A 24,955-nucleotide genomic window follows, 5' to 3' on the forward strand; every position below is an offset into this window, starting at 1 on the left:
TATTACCTGCAGGAAATGACATCATGCTCTGCACATTCCTGGTCATTTCACCCTAGCAACAAAAGATAACTAAAAGACACACCAAAAGAGCACATAAAAAGATCTCTGTTGGTTTCCTTAGTCTCCAAACCCCCTCAAAGTAATGCATACTTTTTCTTTAGGGCCCCAGGAATCACTTAATAATAATAATTCTTTACATTTATTTAGCACTTTTCTCACTAGTCAAAGCACTTTTTATAGTGAATGGGTAGCCACTTCAACCACCACTAATGTGTAGTATCCACCTGGATGATTCAACGGCAGCCATTTTTGCACCAGTACGCTCAACATACTTGAGCTATTATGTGGTGAAGTGGTGAGAGAGACACAATTTGGGACAGGGGATGATTAGGTGGCCAGAATGTTTGTGTCAGAGGGGGACATTTTTTGTACACTGGGTGGTTCCATTTATCTCTTAGGCAAAGGATCATGTATTATATTTAAAACACAGCAGATGAAGAGGCAATAGGCACCCATTGTTGGGACTGGGGTGAGAAGTAAAAAGGCAAATTTCCAGGGTAATCCTGTTACTGATTATTGTGATGGCAGGATATACCTGTAGGTATTTGCTGTCTTGCAAAAGAATTACCGTTTTGAAGTTTAACTGGTTAAATATACAAACAACACAAATTGTGATAAAAGAACTGCTCCTTCCTTGGAAAATATTTGTATTTACCTAACTTAGAAATTATCATGTCTGAGAACATTGGGTTCTAATCAGCATATATGTGCTCATTGATAGTTGGTAACAATACATTTTGTTAAATTGTGTTTATACTATTTGTTAAGCCCAGGAGATTTGGATGTGCCATTGTTTAATCCATCATCCCGTTGATCTAGGCAGGGACTGAAGGAGAGGTATACATCTGGGCAGGAGAGGGCAGGGGTGAGGGACCGTCCACTGAGAACGCTGCCAAGATACTCACACAGAGCACAGGGGCTCGCAGGTAGACAAGGGTACGTGACTGGTATGACATGAGGCACAAGGTCGGCAACACTTACCTCCAGGGAGGAAAAGACAGCTCCACAAGAAGATGCCGGTTGTGGGTCCAGTGAGAGAAGGAAGTCGCATGAAAGGACAGAGCAAAGCTGGCGGACAAGAAGTGAGGTATGCCTACGTGGCAGCAACACAAGAAGCCCAGAGTGAAAAAAAAGAATGATGAAGAGACTCTGAAAAGGATTCAATGATTTGACAAGACTTCTGTTGGGAAACGAGCATCTGGTAAACAGAGTGCCTCTGTGGACAGTTGGACAATTAGTTGTTGGGGTAACACAGTGCGCAAACTGGACTCTGCACCACTAAAGGTTGTATCCTCCGATTCTTGTTTTTAACAGATTTTTGTGTGGACTGTGTGTTTTCCTTTAAAAAAAAGGAATTTCGTTCCTGATATTGTTATGTTTGTTTATCGCTTTAATGTACTTTATATTGTCTTGTGTAATAGAAGTTAGTGTTGCTTTTCCTGAAATTACTGTTGTGTCTTTCATTGTGTGTTTCCTCACAACCCTGGCTTTTCCTAGATGGTCTCCCATCCAAGTACTGACCATGTACATGCTTAGCTTCACTTAGAAAAATTATAAACAAGAAAAATGAGACAAATCATAACATAGGTGGTTTTGTGCAAATAAGCCAGACTAAATATATACTGTATAGACAAGGAAATGGGGGTCAAGGCTGGCCTTTGGCGCCACCTCTTATGTCTTCTTCTGTTATCCATGTCTAATTTCTCACTTTTCAAGTACTGTAGTAGTCAGTCATGATGGAGGAACAGGTATTTAAAGTCAGAACATGACCATTGTGCCATTTGTGACAGCCTCTTGTGTTTCTGTTTTATTCAACCAGACTTTATGTTTTGCACATTTTTAAATTTTTCTTAATCTTTTCTGAATGTCGTGACAGCACCTTTTTCTGGTGAATCCTAACCTCAGACCTGTTTCCAATACAGTATGTGTAGAACTTTCTGAGGTACCAGGTATGAACTGCTCTCCATCATCCTTGGTCCTGCAGGAGCAGATTCACAATGTGTACTTAGATTAGCCATAAAGCAACATTTGGTATCTGTATGGCTCCATAAAATGATGCATACCAACTTGTATTGCTAACCATGAAGGATTTATGTAATACAAGCTGAAATATCCAGCATTGCCTGGGAGGAAAATAAAGTGTTTTTTTTTTTAATTGTTTGAGAAAAATATAATAAAAAAACACAACTTTAAAAATCTAAATAAATTAACAAACAATGAAGACACACTAATGTGTTTGTCTTGCGGTCTTGTATGTATGTTATCATCCAGTTGACGCTCGGAACCGGCCAACTCGATTTAATTTCAAAAGCAGCAGGGGCGCAGTGGTACTCAAACAAAGAAGGCTAGCAGTCATCTCCAGTTCACCCTCTGGTGGTTGTTCCGAGTGTCAACTGGATGATAACATGCATACCAGACTGCAAGATCACTCCCCACCCTGCGCAGAAGGGGACGGGTTAGGGTTGATTTCACCCTAAAGTATTTTTAGCCGACCAATGAGAAACATGTGTACCAAGTTTCATGAAAATCTCTCCAGCCATTCAGAAGTGATGCTGGAATATACATATATACATACACACACATATACATTGACTATATATATATATATATAGACTACTTGCCTTCAAACAGGTTCTCATGCAAGTCAAATCAGTGCCTGTTTGTTAAATAATATTTTGTGACATATTGTATCTCTCCTCTATAAACTTGACTTTTGTGACTGTTCAGGCCTGACTTTTCTTCTGAAGTTATTTGCTTTACAAAAGGCTTGGTGCTTCCTACTAGACATATTTCTTTTTAGAAGGCCTAACTCTTCTAAACGTTATTCCCATAGAATCAGTATGTTGAGACATGACTGGAAGAGTTGCAAGGCAACAATCATGTCAGTGTAAAAGAACAAGAGTTTTTATTCTTTGGAAATTCTTCTCTGTAAGCATTTCCATGTCACAAGCACAAGTACAGCAATATATGGCACTCAGTCATGCCTTGTCCTCTCTTGTGTTTCTCTGTCACTGGCCACTGCCTCCTTCTCTCATCTTTGTAAGCTTCATCCATCTTCCTCCCAATGCCGGCTCATTGATCTGTAGCAGGCAGCTCCTTTTATCTACCACCCGAGAGTATTAGGGCTCCCCAGTCCCTGCAGCGCTCCCTGGCAGCACCCATGGAACCTAACAGGGTTTAGTCGAAGAACTCTATGTCCCATGATGCCCTGTGGGAATTTGAGGCACGGCTGCAACCCTAGGGGGCTGCCTTCTAGTGATCCAGGGGAAATAATGCCCTGTTCATGCTCTCTCTTCTGGTCCTTCCATCCCAAGAGTGTTTCAGTCAGTTAAGGATGCAGGCTGCCCCTCTTACTGGGAAGGGTTGAAAAGCTCATCAAAAGCTCTGGGAAATGAAGCAAACTAATGGGAATTTCAAACCTAGTAGTCAAAGTGAAAGAAATGTCAAAATGACCTATTCAAATATTGATGTTCTTTATGCAATGTAAATATTCTGATAACAAATGACAGCAAAGTTTCTGACTACTTATTTTCCTTTCTGTATATAACTAGGCATGCACAAAATAAGGTTTGTATCTAAAGCTTGGCTGTTCATTAAACAAAGCCACCATCTTAAATAGTGATCACATAATGATGTCTCCTATAGCACCGTTACAACCATGTAACCAACAAAGGACATTATTGTCTTAAACAGCATAACCACTGTCTTGAAAACTAAGCTCAAAAAGCCAACTCCCAATTGGGGAAACAGTAAAAAAAAATAGTGTGTTGATAAACTGACAAACCAAATAATAAAAAATAGTAACCATAAGAAATGTACATAGAAATAAACATGATAGGGTCTAGGATGCCTAAAACTAAGCAAGATTCATAGCAAGATACAGGAATAACTGTTGCTGCCAGGGATTGTAAATCTATTGATGAGTCAACAACTTGACATAAGGCATTTTGCCCCTCTCCTCTGAGGTCTTGTATCTTCTTCTTTTCAATTTTCAGAGGCCCAGCAATTTTATTGAACTTAGATCTTGATCCTGATGATTATCTCTCCTTATCAGGTCTGACACTTCTTCCTTTATTCCTTTAAACGTTAGATACCATCGGAGTTTTATCTAGGATTCACCTCTTCTGCTCCTTTTACCTTGAACACTCCTCCCCCATCTCCTCACCTGTTATAATAAACACATCCTGGAAATGGCTGTTCCTTCTCTAAATGAGCTCATTTAGTGGTTTTACTGTCCATTTCAGTCCAGCAAAAATGCCTTAGCTGCATTCTTACTGAAATATTAGACGCCTGCTGAGCAATCATCAGCTTAATCAATGTAACTCCACTTCCTGCCAACGTAGCTACTCTCGCCTAGCAGTGCAGTCCAGTCTACTTATTAGAGAAGCACACTACTCTGTTCATGGATGCTATTCTCTGTTATCTTTGCTGGTTCTTGTAAAGATGTCTTAGTTGAGCACTGTGCTTTTGATAAGATGCTGAGCCAAACAGCACCAGACTGAGCAATAGTAAGTCACATTTAAGCAGAAGACACCCTTGGCCATGTGAAGGTCTGACTGTGGTCTGTGACATGGATCACTGTGACATTCCAATGAAATCCAATAATGGCATAAACATGTAAAACTTGAACCTAGCCTTGGAGTGCTGCATGTTCTATGAGGCCCTAACCTGGTTCATTGACATATCTCAGTCAGTAAGCATGTAGAGGTTTATTTTGCTCTGTGGCTTGTACATGCTGCCGTTGGACTTTGAGGCAGACCTGCTCTATGGAGTCACACATTTATCTAAGGCTTTTTTCATGGTTATAACCAGTTCTGTAAGGCCATCAAGAAATGTTCATTCAGTGCAGACCAAGCCTTGAGTCAATGACATGTCCTGTTGTATAAGGTCCTGTATTAAACAAGGAGCCTGATCTGCTTTATAAAGTTGTGAACTGAAGCAGTAATGTTGTCCTTTTTTGTAAGGTTTGTGTTCTTCTTCATTTCAGGACTTTCTACTTGAGGTTCTGTCCTCATAAAGTAGTAACACCCGTTCCCATGGATTGACAGTATCACAGTGGGACTCTCATTCCAATGAACCTTCCTGCTAGATAGTATTCCTTCTTCAGCCTGCTTCCACAGTATAAGCACTTGCACTTTAGTGAGCCTCTATGAATATTAAATGCAGCAAGTAAACTCCTCCTACCAGGGAGTGATGAACTACTATAAAGGGTCTGCAGAGGGATTGCAAAGGGAGACGAGCTTTTTTAACAGCATTGCATTGGAAGGTTTGCTGTATCTGAAAACAAAGGGAGCTTAATGGAGGATTTTTCTTCCTGGAACTGGGATTCTGATCTCCTGGTTTGAGGTGTTCTGTGTTCGTTTGTCACCAGGCCACCATGAGTACTCACCTTTCTTCTACCTTAATTTTCCGCTTGCTGCTACCTCTAATCCTGCTGATTTGTAAGTGACTTTATTAAGGTGCCTTAGGGGCAGGCTTAATCATGTCTGTTACTGCACAACTTGGTGCCACATGTGGACTTGCTTGTCTATGAGCAATAGTGTGCTGGAATGTGTCTTGACTCAGCATGAAACTTAAAATAGATTACTGACTTTATCTGTCTTTTGGAAGAGTAGGTGGTTGTCCAGTTTATCTTGCTGTTCTGTCTCCTTTATATTTTAATATTGGTTGCTATGATTTTGTCTGTATTCATTAATCTGGTTGGTGGGGATTATTTAAACCATCTCAGGCCATGGTCTGCTGTTTCCCACCTCTTCACAATTTTTATGGATGTATTCAGGAGCTTAGTCAAAGTGCTCTGCAAACATTGCTCTCTGTGGATTAATGTTGATGTTTCACTGTTGTTTTAAATTGTAGCAATTTTGTTTCGCTACAATGGCTTCTCAGTGGTCTACCTTGTGTTTGTCCTGCTGGTGCCGCTGTTTCCTGTGCCCACAAGTGTCAGCCTTCATGGTGAGTATTAGAGCATTTCTAATGGAGAATTTACATGCTCCACTAGCCCAGAGGCAAATAGTGATTCATGACAATCCACATTTTATTAGAGGTTGTTAAGATGCCCTTATGTGTAGTTTTATAGTTTCACCCTAAACAATTCGATAATCTTCTGGGGCATCCCCACTGATACTTATGTAGACCACTGGATGGATATCTTCTATAGTCTGTTGTTTCAAGTTGTTCCCATCCACTGTTCATTGGTGTTGTTTGCTGCCACTCCTAGGTAACCAGTGCACTTTCCTGAATATGGTCATTAAAATACCAGGGGTGTCCCAATGGCTGCAGCATATGCCTATAACATTCTTGCACCTGGGTCTTCATGGTCACTCAGCTATAGTATAACAAGTGTCTTTGAGCTCCAGCCTCTAGTCCCACTTACTCCCTTGTATTTGAATGTCTCTGCAGGACCTACAGGTGGATTCCTGAGCGGCATCTGCTACTGCAGTCTCAGCTTTCTGGCTCTCCAGCTGGGCTTTCAGATCACCTTCATGTATTTGGAGCCGCAGGGTAAGAGCTAGGGGAGGTCTGGTAATGCAGTGATAAGCAAAATCATTTGTAGACAATACAGACTAATAACACAGGTGCACAAAATTAAAGTCGTAAAAATTGTTTTAATTGTGAAGGGTTATTTTTATTTAAATTCATGAGCACAATACAAAAATGTAATTAGAAAGTTCCCATCACATCACACTTAAGTACAAAACTGAAAAAAACTTTAATTAAAATATAACAAATTACACAATTAATTCATTCATGTATATAATATTATTTTAAATTAACTTAAAATGTTTTTAAACAAACATTTTTAAAGAGATGCTCCAAAGCTTTGTTTGGTGGCCTATTGTTGGTACTCTTTCTCTGGTGTGTCCCTGTGAATCATCCAGCAATAATCTGCCATCACAGTAACATCCCAACATCACTGGGATCTTTTCTCCATGTCCTTTATAATCCTAACAAAATTTTTATCCTGGTATACACTCATCACTCCAAGATGTCAAGGCAACAATTCCAAATAGGAATCCAAAAAGTGAATTCTGAGATGCAAAAATATGTTGCTGCAATCCAATTCCTTAAACTAAACTAATACATTTTTCACAGTTTCTTTATGATTTAGATATTTGTAAGTTTTTTTTTTATTTCAAGTGTGTGAGCAACAAGTTCTAAAAAAGTTTTAAATGCCAGTATTAGCAATGCATTTCTATATATAGCACAAAAAACATATTCTTTACTATATGGTATATTTAATGTTAAATATTGAACAGTCCAAGAACAGATAAACAATAACATGCTGTTATTTTTTTTTTGTCAGCAAATGTAGTTTTATGAATGGTTAAGCTTTCATTCTTATGTTAATTGTATAAAATTGACATTTTTAAACTGTTATATCAGTTGATTAATTGACTATAAAAGTGTTTTGAGGCTAATTTTCTAATTTCATTTAACAGTTCGGTTTTGATTGTTGAATTTACTCACTCGATGAACTCAAAGGTGTAATTCTTAAATCTCTGGTATAATCATGAATATCCTTGTTCACCAACATAGAAGATTTTCAAACGTTAAAAAACCTTTACTGCGTCAGATGTTGCTTGTTTATGCTACATAAGTTCTTTCCTGTTTTCGCGTTCCTGTTTAGATTGTGTTAATATTCTTTTCAACAGCCTTTCAATTAATTTTTTAGTTTTGTGACTGAATTGATATGAGATTTCTGGCTCAAATATCGTTTGAGATGGTTCGCTTCTCTGTTCACTCTATACTTGCCCTGAGGTACAGTCTTTAAAAGATACTGCTTTCAATTAGTTAAAAAATAAACCCTAGGAGCACATGCTGTCCGCCACTATGCGGTAAGTCCATTTTAACAATAATTTCCGATCAGCCATTCAGTCTTAAACTCCAAACACCGTTTCTTCGATGTGCTATGTGAGTTCTGCTCAGCTCTGCACTTGGAAATGGCTAAAAAGTGACCCACCAATAAATATTACATGAAAATGAGAAACTATTGTTTGAAAAATCATCAATGACGGATTTAACTTGTAAAGGACACCCTGTATGCTACAAATTGTGTCAATTTAATTATATTATAATAAATGTTGTTAAATGTAATAGCATTAGTGAAACTTCAAACTTGTTAATATGGAGCTTTTAACTAATTTACGGTCTAACAGACTTCATGATTCATTTCTTACAGATTCAACATGGGTACTCTGATGAGGGTGGCAATGTGGTATGTGGTACCTATTAGATTAGGGCACCAGAAAGTCTTAACAATACAAGAAGTGAAGATACATGGCATATAGCAGTTGTCTGACCGACATACAAGAAATACTACATATCATTTTCTCAAAAGCATATGTCATTTTCAATAGCTGAATACTTATTTGAGCATTTTGTTATAAATGTTTTTACAATTGTTTTATATAGTTATTTCTGTATTTTACTCTTTAAACTGACACTTAACTCCTCCATCTCTCCATTCTACTATACAATGGCGGTGCTCCTGTAACTCAGCAGTCCTCAGACTGCTTTTCTTGTTGAAGCTTCAACACTTTGTGCGCTACACTTGGCCATGTCTTAAAATGTATTTCAATAGCATCAAGAATGACTCGCAAGTGTTAGACTGCATTTAATGGTGCTGCTTGCTGCACCTGGGCCTTGAGTTTCAATCTATCTGTCTGTCTGTCTACTGTTTGACGTTTGCATCTTCTCTTTGTAAGCCTCTGGGTTTTCTGAATTATTCAAAGTCATATTGTCAAATAGGTCAGTGTGAAATCTAGAATGGTAAATGCTGCAATGCAGAACAGTGGCATTCTTTTGGAGTGAAATATGTAGCTATTGAAAACAGATCAGATCGGAGGACAGACTGATGACCAAAAAACCCAACGCTCCCTCACTGATCAGTGTACTGTATTGGTCAGTAATGCACCTTTGGCTTCCATTCCCAAAAAAACAGTATTTCATCTTGCCAGGATTTGGGCACAGGTACTTCTCCAGTTGTATGCATCTTCCCATAAAGGTCATGTTGTATCCCCTTTGTGGGAGTAATAAGGTAACATTAGTCTGCAAAGGTATAATATAAATTACTTTTTTGACCCGTTATTGTCCAGTGTCATCAGCTCCACTGCAGATAAAGGACTGATTAATACAACACATCAAACTGCATAGGCACACTGGTTCACACTAAGACCATCCTTTCTTTAAGTGTGTGTAAAGTATAAGTGTGCATGAGTGCCTCTGTCTGTGTTTAACACCCATCAAATCTCCAAACCTAACCAAAGCCCTCACCCGTCTGAGGCACAAGCCTGCTTTCTCTTGCAGACGGTAACGAATGGGAACAACTTTTTCACCACGTGGGTATCGTACGGTAAGATCTATACCACTCTCATAAGTTTCAGTTTAGTGATATCCACTGTTATACTGCTTAAGGATCATAACACGATCATTTTTTGCTTCTACAGGCTGGGCCCAGTGACCCCTACTGACAGAATCCGTCTGTTGGCGCCAGATTTGGGAGTCTTTACTTGTGGGCTGCTCGTCTACTGGGTGTGTAGGAAGGTTGCAAGGCCGAAGAGCACTACAATGACCCAATACAATCATACCTTCTCTTCAGATCGTGAGGTATGTAGAACCCTGTTTAGTGCACACTGATTAAATAGGTTTTCAGATTGGAGAGTGCACCATTAATAGCTCAGGTCTTTGCTGAGAAGGATTACAGGATCAGAGATTGTCGTACTAGTGACCTGACATTTTCGCGATAGACATATGAGTGCCGACAAAATAGTGCCGATTGAAACGCGGCGTCAAAATTGTGCCAACAAGATCACGCAGGCAAAATCGCGAAAGTTCCATTAGATATGAATTACTAGTTTAAAGCATATATAATAATGTTTATTTTAGAAGTCAATATTATGAGACACGGCACGCAGATCAGCAACACGTTCTCGCATGTTCCACATGGTGATAGGAAACAACGGGTTGGCTCGTCGATTGTGTATTAATCGACCAATGTAATTGTCCTCCCAGTAATCATAAACATTCTGGAGATTGTCGGGTCTACTCTCGCTTAGTTCATCGAAAGCAGACCCAACATCTTCCGGAAGAACAAAGCTCGATGCAATTAGCATCTTTGAATACAGTTATAACCTAGCACATAATGTGTACATAATGCGCACGTATGCGTCCCACTCTCTTGGCCTCTCTCGCGATTTTGGCGTGGTGATTTTGTCGGCGCGCATTTGTCGAAAACCAGTTAGCGACTTTGTCGGCGCTCATTTGTCCGTCTCAGTTTTGTCGCCGCTCCTTTGTCCGTCGCGCTTTTGTCGGTGAACCGTAGTACTTAGGTGTTGTACTGTGCTAGCCATTATGGATGTAGTGAAAAGTCAATGAAAATAACACCTTTTATTGGCTAACTAAAAAGATTACAGTATACAAGCTTTCGAGGCAACTCAGGCCCCTTCTTCAGGCAAGATGTGAAGTAATGAAGAGGCCTGAGTTGCCTCGAAAGCTTGTATACTGTAATCTTTTTAGTTAGCCAATAAAAGAATCAGAGATTTAAAGCCTTGTCTTTAATCTGAAGCACTAAATTATTACCTCTTCAGTACTGGAAATCTTTTTTAAATAAGAAACTTTTACATTTTTATTGTTCTTTTGAAATGTTATTCTTTGTGAACAGCACCCTATTTTGACACATTAACTTTAATGACAGTTTAAACAGTGCATGCAGTTAATTAGCAACTCCCTTCCCACCATAAGTATAGTCTTCAGGCCATTTTGTGAAAATGAAGGGATAGCAAAAAAATTGCACTCTTGGAAAATTTTCTAAAAGCATCTGTTTAGCAACTTTGAGTTTGGTTTTGCCTTTAAACACTTGTGGATCCACGCCAGGCAGATAACTGTTGTTCCTGTTCCATTTAAACCCAGCAAATCAGTCCACCCTATCAGAATAGGCCATGCATGACAAGTGGATGTCGTTGTGGCAGTAGCAGAAATGCAAAAAATGCCCAAATCTACTGCATATTCCTTTCACAAACTGACCTCCCAGACTGATACTAGAGAACAGTGCTCAGATGTTAAAAGTAGTAAACCGGGAGGTGCATGTTTCTTTTAGAAACAAAACAAAAGAATTTCAATCTTACAAAATTAGGAACAAAATCTGACACCATACAAACCTTTTCTGAAAAAAGGTGCTCTAAACCAGAAGAGAGAGGGAGAGAGAGAGGTTAGGAGCACACGCTGATACAACGCATCGCTGCACCCACCACACAACAAACCAACTCAGGATTCATATTAGGACCTGAGTGCAACGGGTGACACCTCAGCACCACACTAGTTCAGATGGAATGGAACCAGGGTGAGTTTTTTTATGGTGTCTGGAGTGCCAATTCTGCCACCAACCCCCAGGTTTTTCCGTGCAGGTTGGAGGACCTTCATGCAGGGCTGGATGCAGATTAATGTCATACCCAGGACGGAGCAATAGCAGGTTAAGGGTCTTGCTCAAGAACCCAACAAAGTGGTGTTACTTTTGGCATTTACGGGATTCGAACCGGCAATCTACCGATTGCCAGAGCAAATCCTTAGCCTCAGAGCACCACTCCACTTAATCATAATCATTGTCAGGAAATAATTGTGAAGAACTGTTCACCAAAATAATCAGAGCCAAGGCACCAACATGGAGACTGAGTTAAAAAGTAATATATGAAAGCGAGACATTTAAAGAGCACTTGTTAAGTGTTTGAATCTGTACTTGGAAACTGAATGCACACTGCCATAAAACAAAAACTCCAAAATTCAGTGCAGTTACGAGACAAGCTGGCACCAAAATAACACCATTGAATACAACTGTGATGTCACAAAAATCAAACCCATGAAGTTTTCAATGACTTGAAGATGAGCTTTTCAAGTGGGAAGCACGTGATCAGAACTGGTGTCTAATAGGTCACTTTTATACGATCATACATTTGATGTGTTACCGTGCCATAAAACAGATTTTCTACTGTATTGCTCTGCTTTTTGGTTACACTGTGTGCTAACAATAGAATTTAAACACTTTTGCAGTGCCCTAAAAGTATTCATTTTGCTCCTGATCTTATTCTGTTTCACTCTTCAACTTGAGGCCCCTGATTTGCTGTTGTTTTATATTTAAATCATTAATCATTTATTGTAGCAAACAAAAACTGATTTTGTTTGGGAAATAACTGCCAGATTTCTGATTGTCCTTATTTTATTATGAGAACTTTAAAATCTACACTTTAAAAAGTGAAATGAAAGCTATCTCAACCAATGTGTGTCTTTGGGAGGCTGCTGGGTGGACACATACTGTAATTGCTAAAACAGAAGCAAAATGAAAAATAAGTATTAAAGTTACATGGGTTATATTTTTACTGCATCTGTAAATAGGGATAAAGAATCCCATTTAATTTAATTCTTCGGTGGCGCAGTGGGTAGGGCTGCTGCCTCGCAGTTAGGAGACCCGGGTTTGCTTCCCAGGTCCTGCCTGCGTGGAGTTTGCATGTTCTCCCCGTGTCTGCATGGGTTTCCTCCCACAGTCCAAAGACATGCAGGTTAGGTGCATTGGCGATCCTAAATTTTCCCTAGTGTGTGTGTGCCCTGCGGTGGGCTGGTGCCCTGCCTGGGATTTGTTTCCTGCCTTGCACCCTGTGTTGGCTGGGATTGGCTCCAGCAGACTCATGTGACCCTGTAGTTAGGATATATCGGGTTGGATAATGGATAGATGTCATTCTTTGACCACTGGCAACCTGCTTTGCAGTCTTATTAAATTGGCCTGATCTGCATACTTGAATGATCTTCTACATAGCATCATTTTTTTTTGATAGCTTAATCTTCTTGTGATTTGTTTTTAAATTTTGCTCTGTATTATTTTTCTACATAGTAGTAGAATTTTTAAGTTATTGTTAATGAAAATATTAGCTAAATAAAATATTATGGGAAGGAAATACTTAAAGATCATAACAATGCAATATTTAAGTAACTCCTTTGGTGAATAACAAATAGATTCACTGTGTCTCGACTTAAATAAATATACAGTAGATGGGCACTGACTTCACATCTTTTGCACCCAAAGACCCAAAAGGCACATAGTGGAGCAGAGAGCTGCAGGAGGCAGCAGGATGCGAGGGACTAAAGTAAACATGTTAAATATACTTGTTAATTTTAAGTGATTTTGTAAGGGGTCCGTAGATGCATTACAGACATGTGAGGTATCTTTGTTTATCTTTTCTCTTTAATCAGGTCCATTTCCATGTACAAAAAAAATCATATTTTTGTCATGAGGACTGCATACTTTGCAAACACACTGCTAGCAAAAAAGCAAAAATATTAATAATAAAGCATGTTAGATACACATGTATATGTAGTAGAAGTTTACCTATTATTTGAATATATTAAAATAATACTTATTTTTAATATGAGTACTCAAATACTGATTCTGGTATAAATTGGCATCCTTATTAGAGACATGGCGGCACTGTGGCACAGTGGTAGTGCTGCTGCCTCACAGTAAGGAGACCTGGGGTCTCCCCATGTCTGCGTGGGTTTCCTCTGTGTGCTCCGGTTTCCTCTCACAGTCCAAAGATATGCAGGTTAGGTGCAGTGGCGATCCTAAATTGTCCCTAGTGTGTGCTTGGTGTGTGTGTGCTTGGTGTGTGTGTGCCCTGCCTGGGGGTTGTCCCTGTCTTGTGCCCTGTGCTGGCTGGGATTGGCTCCAGCAGACCCTCATGACCCTGTGTTAGGATATAGCGGGTTGGATAATGGATGGATGGATAGTAGAGACATTATAGCAGGTAAGTCAGACACAGCTAAAGTTGATGCACGAAAGGTCAGTAGATCTTTCATCATGTTATCAGGAAACTGCTAAACTCAAAATGTTAACTAAACCTGATTCAAAAGATTCTAATAAAAGCTTTTTTAAGCAAAGTCTTTCCTTTATTTTGATGCAAGGTAAAGTCACTATTTTAATCATCTGCCATCTTATATAACATGGCCTCCATACTGTCAAGGGTCATATGGCACATGCATTCAAGCAACCCCATAACATAATAACATGAAAATCAGAAATACAAATTGATAGCTTTCATACAAGCAAAAACACAAAGTAGTGATGCCAAGAAAAAAATAATCTTTACATTTGGCACCGATGGTAACTTCACTGTAATAATGGCAAAGTTGTAAACAAGTGATAAAACCATAGTAAAAAAATTGAATGAATTCCTGACACATTTTAGTCAGTAGAACAGTCACTGAGCGAGGAGAGTGAAGACGAGATGACAGAGTCTGTCTCTGAGAACCTCGAGGAAGAGAATCGATCTGCTGAACAGAAGAATGGTTTTACCCAGAAGATGGCAGCATCACTTCAGGGAATTCGAATGCTACTGGAGACCATGCTTGATGGTGCAGGGAAGCTGGTGGCAACACTCCTATTTGGCATTGCAGGTATGAGAAATGCAACCATTTAGTGATCCATTTTTCAAGTAGAGTATTATTTCCTTGGGATTTGGTAAAAGCACTGTAGGCCCATGTCAGTGTCAAATGAGTACACACCCATTATGAATGCCCAAGAAAATGGGCCTCATTTTAAGGACAGATGTCTCATCTCAGTGTCATAGACCAGATGTCCACTCTCAAAGTATCTATCTATCTATCTATCTATCTATCTATCTATCTATCTATCTATCTATCTATCTATCTATCTATCTATCTATCTATCTATCTATCTATCTATCTATCTATCTATCTATCTATCTATCTATCTATCTATCTATCTATCTATCTATCTATCTATCTATCTATCTATCTATCTATCTATCTAATATGTAAGACTATGTGTGTCATCCCAATGCCCATGTGTGTCATCCCAATGCCCAGAATAATGCTTCTAATATGTAAGACTATGTGTGTCATCCCAATGCCCATAATAATGCTTCTTTTTGATACCCAAGAGTAGCTGTCACATCTTGTTGTTCAAGGCCAAGACAAAAGGTAGAGTAGCTGTCACATTTCAATTACCAAGAGTACCTGCCCGATCTTAATTCCCAAGACCAGCTATTCCATCAGAATGCCCAGAGAACAATAGAGTCTCTCAGTTGAGTGTCAGTTCCCCAAAGTACACATTGTATCCTGTAGCCAAACAGTACAGCTCCCATTCCAATGCCCATATACAGGAGTCTTATCACTGTTTTCAAAATTAGGAACTCTGTCTTAATGTTAAAAAGTAGTTATCCCATCTCAAAGCTAGGACTAGTGTTGCTGTCCCATGTAAATATTGGAGTAGAATAGCTCATCTTGTGTCCGTATCAGGTGTGTCAAAGCCAATGTAAGAGCCCCATCTTAATGTCTAGATGAAAGCTTGGAATCTGTGTTGTAGCCACTTATTTCTACTGACACACATAGCACTTGACCTGCCTACTACTTTGCCTGACTTTATTCTGTGATACAGCAGCCATCAACAATCTCATGATAAACTGTTATGAATCCTTCACAATTGTATATACTCTGATACTATGTTGGATATCAAGTTGCCTTTTTGAGCCCCACCACTCCTGTCATTTGTTCTCTGCTCCTCAGGTATAACGCTACCATCACTCACATCTAGTGTTTACTTTGCTGCTTTCCTGGCACTGGTGCTTTGGTGGTCTTGCTGCAGAACAGTCAGCATGGTGGTCTTTAGCAGCTTGTGTGTCATGATGGCTATCTTCAGTGCTGGCCATCTGCTTGGACTCTACCTATATCAGATTCATCCGTTCCAGTTACTCATTCCCCCAGATGACATTTATGCCAGGTAATATCTAATATTTACATGCTTTTAAGATTATGATAAACCTCTGAGCTTTTCATGCTCTATGAAAGATGTGGCTGCTAAAAGAATGCCAGATTGTAATACCTGTGTGTGATTAACTCTCTTGCAGACTATTTGGAATGACTGCTTTCATTCAGGTAAATGGTAGTAATAACTCAACACTGCAGCTTCACAAAGATCTGACCTGGCCGCTGCTTCTTAACCCTCTGGTCCTCTTGGTCCTATATTATACATTGGTGGCACTTCTTCACAAATGGGACTGTGTGAGAGAGGAGGTAATTATAATCTTTCTATTTTTATAGTGAGTGTGAGGCTGTCCAGTGCTGTTTAAGTCAGCACCCACAATATTTATTCAGCTACCCCCTTGAAGGAAACTTTACTTCCAAAAGCATGACTGTTTTCTTCCCTTAATGTTTAAAGCTAAAATAACACAGAAATTAGTCAAAGAGATTCAAAACCAATTAATCTGCATATTCTGTCCTGAAAATGATAGAGGAATTAAAGAAGTGAAACTCATTGTGCATCCTTGAATGAAGGGCCTGGATGTACTGGCAGGGGCTATTCAATACTGTAACATTTTAACATATATGTAGAGGCATTGACCTGACCTGACTAACCCAAGTTATTGCCTCCATGTGCTCATACATCTCCCTTAAGTGACATCTGTTTCCTCTGGGTTTTCTAGTTTCAACCCACATCCTAAAGATGAGTATTTTAGGTTGATTAACAATTCTGAATTGGTCTGATGTGGTGAGTGTGTTCTCTCATAGACTAATGTGCTCTCTAGGACTGGTACCTGATTTATGACAAGTACCGTACTTCTGGAATAAACCTGAGTAGGCACAAAAGGTTGATGAGTAGGAGGATTGGATTAATGGATGTTCCATGTGCATGTCAGATGTCAGGCAGTATGGCTCAACTGCCAGTGTGAATGTCTTGTAAGTTAACGCGTTAGTACTGTGTGTGTGCAAAATAGAGACTAAATGTCCATCTTTTTAATCTAATGACTGAGACCTTTTTTGTATTGTCGCTTGAAGCAGCGCTAATGTTCAAATGCTCTTCAAGTCCTGGATTGACCTGTGCTATTGTTATACTGTTCCAGATTGAGAGAAGGGCAGTACTTAATAGACAATAATATAAATTGTATGTGAAGACACATTTTAGAAGACATTGGGTGCTGGGTTTTACAGAATGAACTGTCATACACTCCTACACCAACAGCTAAATTCAGCTTCCGTAGTTTAGTTTGCGACATTCTACTGACAAAATAAACTACTAGAATAAAGTGGAAATGTCGACTTTAATCTCGACATAAATGGCAAGAATAAAGTGGAAATGTCGAGAATAAAGTCAACATGTCGACTTTAATCTCAACGTAAATGTCGAGAATAAAGAGGAAATGTCGAGAATAAAGTCAACATGTCGACTTTAATCTCAACGTAAATGTCGAGAATAAAGAGGAAATGTCGAGAATAAAGTCAACATGTCGACTTTAATCTCAACGTAAATGTCGAGAATAAAATGGAAATGTTGAGAATAAAGTCAACATGTCGACTTTAATCTCCACATTTAGATTTTTTTTTTCTTCACTATGTCCGTATTTTTTTTTTTCACCGTGGCCCTAATATGCTTCCGTACTTAACAGATAGAATAACTGGACATATTTATCTTAATGTGCTTTTTCTGAATTAGTTTCAAAATAGGGGATATGGTGATGACGTGCTATTACTGGTACACCAGAGCTCCAAGATAATGGGAGTAAACTGTGATCAGAATATTGTCTGTGTGGAATTGTAATTATTTTCTAATGCCCTTCCAGTATTCAAAGACATGCAGCTTAAGTGAATTTGACACTCTTATTTGGCCTAGAATATTTTGGGCTTTTCCTGCAGTGCACATGCCCCTGTGTCAAACTGAGGTTGGCTTTTTAGTTACCCCCAACTCCCCACGTTAAATGGTGTGGAACCACACACACGTTTATTCACCGCAACTATATACAATATTTACAAGTTTTTAGTGCATGTCCCAGTGCCTCCAGCACCGATCCCCCAAAAGTCCCGGCCTCACAGTCCTTTGTGCCTCTTCTTCTGGCCGCCTCCAGTCCTCTCTCCAGCTGCCCCTTTTATTCCACCCTGGATGGGCTCCAGGTATTTCCCAGCACTCCTCCTTGGACACACCCCTGTGTGGCGGAAGTGCCGGCTGCGCACCTGGAAGCCCTCCGGGTGTCTCCTGTCTTCTTCCCCCCAGCACTTCCTGGTGTGGCGGAAGTGCTGGGCTCCAGGGTTCTTCAGGCACCGGGGCACCGCCTGGCGGTGGCCACGGGCCCCCACAGGGTTGGGCTTCCATGCCCCCTACCCGAGGCCACCAACAAAACCAAGGTGGTCGCCCCCTCATGGTCGGGAGGAGGCACCAGCCCTTCTCCAGTCCTCTCGGGCATCCCGGCTGGGCTCCACCCCCAGCCACCTGTGACAATGGATTGTTGAATTGTGTCAAACACGCAAACAAAGTTTATTTTGTTTCTAATCCCAGTCTCCCTCTCTTGCTCTCTAATAAATTTAGTAAAGAGCATAGGAATTGGGTAGGATTCCTGAGCCTATATGTTGAGATTTTTTTCTCCTAATTCTTAAGAAAATGTAGTTACCAGATTAGTTGCTTGAAAATAAAACAGTCATTATGATTCAAAGTGACATTCTAGTGGCTGTTGAGAACATGGGCATGTTGTCGTTTCCTTTAGTTTCTATTTGTTAATTAGAGAAAAGCCAAGCAAAATGACACCTTTTATTGGCTAACTAAAAAGATTACAATATGCAAGCTTTCGAGGCAACTCAGGCCCCTTCTTCAGGCAATTGTATCTTTGTAACAAAACAACACTGAGTGGCCACATTATCAGATCTGACATAGACTAGTGAACTTCTCAATCAGGTGTGTCATGATCTTTAATATAGGTAGGTAGGTATATGCAGATCTTGTGTATAGGAAAGACTAATCCAGTGGTTCTCAATCTGTGGGGCAGGCCCCTTTAGGGGGGCGCGAAGTAACAAAAAGGGGGGCGCAAAGATGTGAAAAAAAGAAAACAAGAATCAAATATATGAAAAATACATCTATTGAAACCAAAACAAGTTAAATGAAACTACATTCTGATACTAGAAAAATAAATATAGAGTTAGATAAATGTTGATAAAACTTAAGTAGGTATAATAAAATATGCATCTATGATATATCATTAATTAAAAAAGAACAAATTGGTATTAGTGGGCTCCTTTCAAAAAAATGGGCGCGATTAAAACTGTTATGAAAACTCGGGTCGCAAATACGTAAGTGGCAGAGGTCAGCAGTATTAGGAACAGACACTTTACTGGGATTTCCACACATAACAGTAGCCTTGTGTTGAGAAAAAGACTGTTGATCTGAGAGAGGCTGATGTGACTTGTGCGGAGCAGCAGACAAGGTATAGATTGTCACTTACTAGCTAAGTAGAGGAGTGGTGCGCTCCTCATACTTTCTCATTCATGGAGGCTGTCAGCCACAAATATCAACTGAGATTAAATCCTGCCTTCGAGAAACAAGAAGGTGTGCATACTCTGGTGCAGCATCCCTATATGTTTATTATATTCCTGAGTCCAAGCTTCAGCAAATTCTGTCTTCAGTCAGGGTAGCTAGGGAACCTACTCACTATTAGATACACGGACTATATGAAGTAGCCCCTCAGCATCATTATAGTCTACAAATGCCTGGAGAAAGACCTGTCCTTAAAGGGACAGGTGGGAAAAGGATTGCCCTTGTGGAGCTTAACCCTGGACACAGACAGACGGTACTCAAAATGTCCCCAAAACATGAGCTTTATTTTTATTTTTCTTTTATACACACAAAACAGTGCACCAATCACTCACAGTCCTTTTCTTTTCTTTTCTTCCCCGCCTCCACCCCTCTCTTGCAAGCTCCGTCCACTTCCACCCGACTCCGGCTCCCTGAGTGGAGTGAGGCGGCCCCTTTTATACCACACCTGGAAGTACTCCAGGTGTTCCTTATTTAAGTCCTGGCAGCAGTTGAAGCGGAAGTGCTGCAGACCATGGCTCCGGAATTATCCCAGTGGCCCCTGGTGGTGGCCTTGTAACCCAAGAGGCTTGAGCATTACAGCCCCATGCTCCTTGCCTGTCCCAGGGAATAACTTGCCCTTTTCTTGGTCCCCTGCTTCTCCCAGGCTTCCCGACAGGGCACGATCCCTGCACCCACACCCTGCAAAGGACAGTTGAAAAGCTAACCATGGTCAAATTATCAAAGCAACTAAACTAAAATGCTAGGGAAAAAGCAACAGTCAAAAAGTTTGGCCAAAGAAAAAATATATAAATAAATAAAAACGAGGAGTGCTGTGTGTGCCTTTTAGATTCCTAAAACCATGATATCATGCAAAATGACTTGATGATGCCACAACCAAGATAACATCTGTAAAGAAAATTACTTCATTAAAGTAGTGTCAAAAAGTGCAAAACATAATAGTAAACAATATTAAAATAATCTCATTCAAACACTTTAAAGAAAATAATTATAAAATTCACCAAAGGAAGAAACAGATATCAAAAAAGTCCATCCATTATCAAACACGATTCAGCAGAGTTAGGGCCACGAATCCCAAAAGTTAGTTTTGGAAAAATTGGCATTGTTACAAGTATGTAAATTCTTAAATAAGTGTATGATTAAATATCATAAAGGAAGATTTATGTGCTACAATTTCTGATTTATCCATTTTCTATGCATGCACACTGACAGGAAGATCTGACACTCATTCAGCATTGTCCTACACCAGTCACATTGTGGTCTCTGATAAGGCAATCTTGGGTTTCCCTTCAATCAGTTTTCCTTCGTAATAAGCATTGTGTTCGCAAAAGATCACTTTCACCTCCATCCTTATATTGCAAATGAAGTAGGCTTATTGCCAATCTAGTGAGTTCAGCCGTGCCAAATGAGAACATAAGAACATAGGAAGTTGGACAAACAAGCAAAGACCATTTCCATCAAGTTAATTTGGGTAACTAATAGTTAAGTTGTCCCAATATCATACCCAGTGTGGTCCCTGGCCAGGGCTGGAGCCCGGCCGGGACGCCCAGGAGGACAAGAGGAGGGCTTGTGCCTCCTCCAGACCGCGAGGGGGCATCCGTCCTGGTTATGTTGGGGGCCTCGGGTAAAGGGCTTGGAAGCCCAGCCCTTTAGGGAGCCGTGGCCACCGGCAGGCGGCGCCCCGGTATATCCCGTGTGGTCCCCGGCCGGGACGCCCAGGAGGACCAGAGGAGGGCTTGTGCCTCCTCCAGACCGAGAGGGGGCGTCCGTCCTGGTTATACTGCAGCGTCCAGGTGCCTGAGGAACCCTGGAGCCCTGCACTTCCGCCACACCAGGAAGTGCTGGGGGGAAGACGACAGGGGACACCTGGACGGCTTCCGGGGGTGCAGCCGGCACTTCCGCCACACAGGGGTGTGGCTAGGACTGATTGCCGGGAAGCAGCTGGAGCCCATCCGGGTTCCTATAAAAGGGGCCTCCTCCCTCCAGTCAGCAGTGGAAGTCGGGTGGAAGAGGACGGAGCTGGAGTGAGGACTGGAGGTGGCCAGGAGGAAAAGAGGCACAGGACTGTGTGGCCTGGACATTGTGGGAATCGGTGGAAGAGGCACTGGGGTTTGTGCAAGTCCAATTGGTAAATAGTATTGTAAATAAACAGTGTGTGGTGGAGCCAACGATGTCCGTCTGTCTGTGCCCGGGTCCAAGTTCACACCAGTTACTTTTTAGAATTTGTCACTGTTTCTGATTCAACTACACGACTTGGTATTTTTTCCAGAGTCCTACAACTCTTTGCGTGAGAAGACCTGGCATAAGTTTGAATTTCCAGTGGTATTCTCTAGTAATTTGCTGTTTAGTCAAAATAAATATATTGGATCGACTTTATTGATGTCTTTGATAATTTTAAAGACCTGGATTACGTTCTCACATAGCCTTCTCTGCTTGCGACTAAAGAGGTTTAACTTCCCAAGCTTGTTCTAGTAGGACATGCACCTTAGTCCTGGGATGAACTTGGCTGCTTCCCTCTGCAAAGCATTCTTTGATTTGTAAGCAGCAGCAAACTAACATTTTATTTGCCTATTTCATCGCTTCTGCACATTGCCTAGAAAATGAGAATGCCATGTCAATGTAAATCCCCAAATCCTTTTCAAAGGTTGCTCCCTGTAAGACATTGCCTGCCATCTTTTATTTATGACTAGCAAAATACCCGCACTTCGCAGTGGAGAAGTAGTGTGTTAAAGAAGTTATGAAAAAGAAAAGGAAACATTTTAAAAATAACGTAACATGATTGTCAAAGTAATTGTTTTGTCACTGTTATGAGTGTTGCTGTCATCAAGGATTTGATTATCATTATTTCTTTCAATCAGGTTCGTATTTGGAGGATGTGTTGTGTTCAAGTACGTGTTTGTCAACCGTTGTAAAGATAACAGGTTTCATTCATCGAAGTGTTCACTACCCAAATCGCTACTCGTGAATCTAAGATGTTTAACAGGCATTCCCGGTATTAAGTTGTGGATTTGCCTGAGAATATTTAGCGGCAGCGTGTCTATGAACGTAATTTAAACTTAAGCTTTACACCTTGCTTTCCTATTGATATGTCTACAAAGGCTTGTTCAGATGCAGAGGGTTGTTCCTTTCTTATTGCATCAATAAACAGCTCGTCTTCCTCTTTATCTGAGACATCACACACTGCATGCACGGGTTTACCTTTCCCAGTCCTACAAACTTTAGCGAAGTGGTTCAATTTACCACATTTTTTACACTGTCTTCATTTAGCTGGACATTGACTTTTTCCACTGTGTGATTTGTTTCTGCAGCAGCTGCACTTATGAATATGCTTGTATACGTCACTTGCTTCATATTCTTTTGCTGCCTTCTCAATTGTGTAATGCGTTTTTTGTTCAGCGCTCTTTGGAGCTCTTGCTTGTTCTCTGCGTACTGCGTTCACAGTCAGTTCACGTGAGCCGCTCGGAGTACATGCATTGAAGGTTCTCAGCTGTGCTTGTGCCATCTTGTGCGATCTTGTGATGTCCACGGCTATATTTAATGTTAGCTCAGACCTGACACTTAAAAGTTTCTCTCGCAGTTTTGGTGAGTTCATGCCAAACACTATTCTATCCCTGACCATCTCATCTTCGTTTGCATAAGCACAGTCCTTCACCAGCAATTTTAACTCCGTTACAGTGATCAAAAGTCTTGTTTATACCCTGCGTCTTCTCACTAAACTTGTATCTCGCGAAAATCGTATTCATCTTAGGCATGACAAACGCCTCGTAGCGGCAGCGTGTCTATTTGATTGCTGGTGACGGACGACCTTATATGGGCAGGCACTCAATTACGTGGGAGGTGTGGGTATGGGGGACGTAACTCTGCCTCACATGGCGACCAAGCTGCAGGCTATGGCCGTGTATATGAACGTAAGTAGGATTCAGTTATGACCGTTACGCGTAGAATTTCGAAATGAAACCTGCCCAACTTTTGTAAGTAAGATGTAAGGAATGAGCCTGCCAAATTTCAGCCTTCTACCTACACGGGAAGTTGGAGAATTAGTGATGAGTCAGTGAGGGCTTTGCCTTTTATTAGTATAGATTAACATTCCTTGTATTTACATTTAGCACTTTGCAGTTTTTTACATTAAACTGCATTTTGTCCAGGTCTGCCTGAATTGTTTTCCCACCTCCTCTGCATACATTTATGTTTCTTTCAGTGTTAGTGTCATCTGTGAATTCTGCAAGTTTATTTTGTGATTAATATACAGTATATCAGAAAAATGCCTGTTTCTGACACTTTACATGATGCGATTTATTGAACTGAAGACACAAATTAAAGTCAGTAAGTGTCTTTATTCTGGATAATAAATCAGTTTATTTGAAAAACAATTTGTCATAGCTGTGCTGAAGGACTGACACATTGAAAGTTAGCTGCAAACATACAGGTAATGCACTAGAGGTGTCAGAAATGACTCGTCCTTGAGTAATAGAGGAAATTCTGTTTTAAAATACCACAGGTGAGACTGTCACCATTAAATGGCCAAATGCTCTGGACCTCTAGCAGAGATAAAAAGGTGAGTGTTTCAAAAGCCTCGTATCAACAGTATTAGAGGGTATTTCCTGGAACAAGGTAGTTGGGGCTTATTTCTCACAGCAGATGAATGAGCTCATAAAGTCACGATAATAATAAGCTCCAGTGCAGATTCATAACTACTGGTAAGGTGCATGGCCATTAATAAGTCCACAATGAGCTGCCCTCATTTTGTGTTGCTTCAACAGCCAGTGACTTTTATTGGAAACGGCCTATGGCAGGAAGAACACGGCCAGAGTGCAGAGTCTCTGTTGGACAGAGATGATAATGTGGCCAAACCAGGTGAGTTGGATACTTTTGAACACTGTATGCAAAGATAAAGCCTCTGGCCATGTTGTTTTACCTTTCTCTTCAGTCCGTGCTCAACAAGGTGCTTTTGTCTGTATTTTTCAGAATTTCTGGCATTCTCGGAGGAGAAGCAGGACAACCAGGAGTTTTTGGATATGAACACAGCTAGAGAAGGCCCTCTGGCCATTCTGTACCACTTCCTGATGCAGCAAAGTTATTTGAGCACCCTCATCATCATGATGGTAGGATCTTTGCAACACCAGGGAGGTTCATCTGTGTAATAACTAGTTAGTCTGAAGGGTGAGTCATTAGCAGCTTGATTTTTACTCTCAGGTTTGGAGCATCACCTACAACAGCTGGCTGACCTTTGTGCTGCTAATCTGGTCTTGTGTGATCTGGATGCTGCGGGACCGCCGACACTATGCCATGCTCTCTGCTCCCTTTTTGGTTTCCTATATATCCTTGCTTGTGATCAGTAGCTATGTTAGTGGAATTATGTTGAGTCCAGAGGAGCTCTTTCCTGGGATTTCTATTGCACTGCTCCAGGACTTGGGTTTGACACACTCACAAAAAGCCTGTGTGCATCTGGGGATCAAGGTAAGCAAGATCAAACAGTAAAAGGGAAAGAAATTCAAAAAATAATAAGCTGTTTATCGTTTTTGGTTAGATCAAATATGGGAT

General features: G+C 40.5%; 1 protein-coding gene across 1 annotated transcript in view; it reads left to right on the forward strand.

Moving 5' to 3' along the window:
• Nucleotides 1–1,073: 1,073 nt before the first annotated feature.
• Nucleotides 1,074–24,955, forward strand: part of si:dkey-11f4.7 (piezo-type mechanosensitive ion channel component 2) — an 83,631-nt gene continuing 59,749 nt past the window's right edge. The window contains 12 exon segments of the mRNA XM_039735930.1: nucleotides 1,074–1,147; nucleotides 4,056–4,114; nucleotides 5,917–6,012; nucleotides 6,460–6,561; nucleotides 9,367–9,412; nucleotides 9,507–9,666; nucleotides 14,289–14,496; nucleotides 15,628–15,841; nucleotides 15,969–16,134; nucleotides 24,175–24,268; nucleotides 24,380–24,516; nucleotides 24,608–24,871. Coding sequence (XP_039591864.1) covers nucleotides 1,074–1,147; nucleotides 4,056–4,114; nucleotides 5,917–6,012; nucleotides 6,460–6,561; nucleotides 9,367–9,412; nucleotides 9,507–9,666; nucleotides 14,289–14,496; nucleotides 15,628–15,841; nucleotides 15,969–16,134; nucleotides 24,175–24,268; nucleotides 24,380–24,516; nucleotides 24,608–24,871 — 1,620 coding nt within the window.

The sequence above is a fragment of the Polypterus senegalus genome, chromosome 14 (assembly GCF_016835505.1).
Source record: "Polypterus senegalus isolate Bchr_013 chromosome 14, ASM1683550v1, whole genome shotgun sequence".
Lineage (NCBI taxonomy): Eukaryota > Metazoa > Chordata > Cladistia > Polypteriformes > Polypteridae > Polypterus > Polypterus senegalus.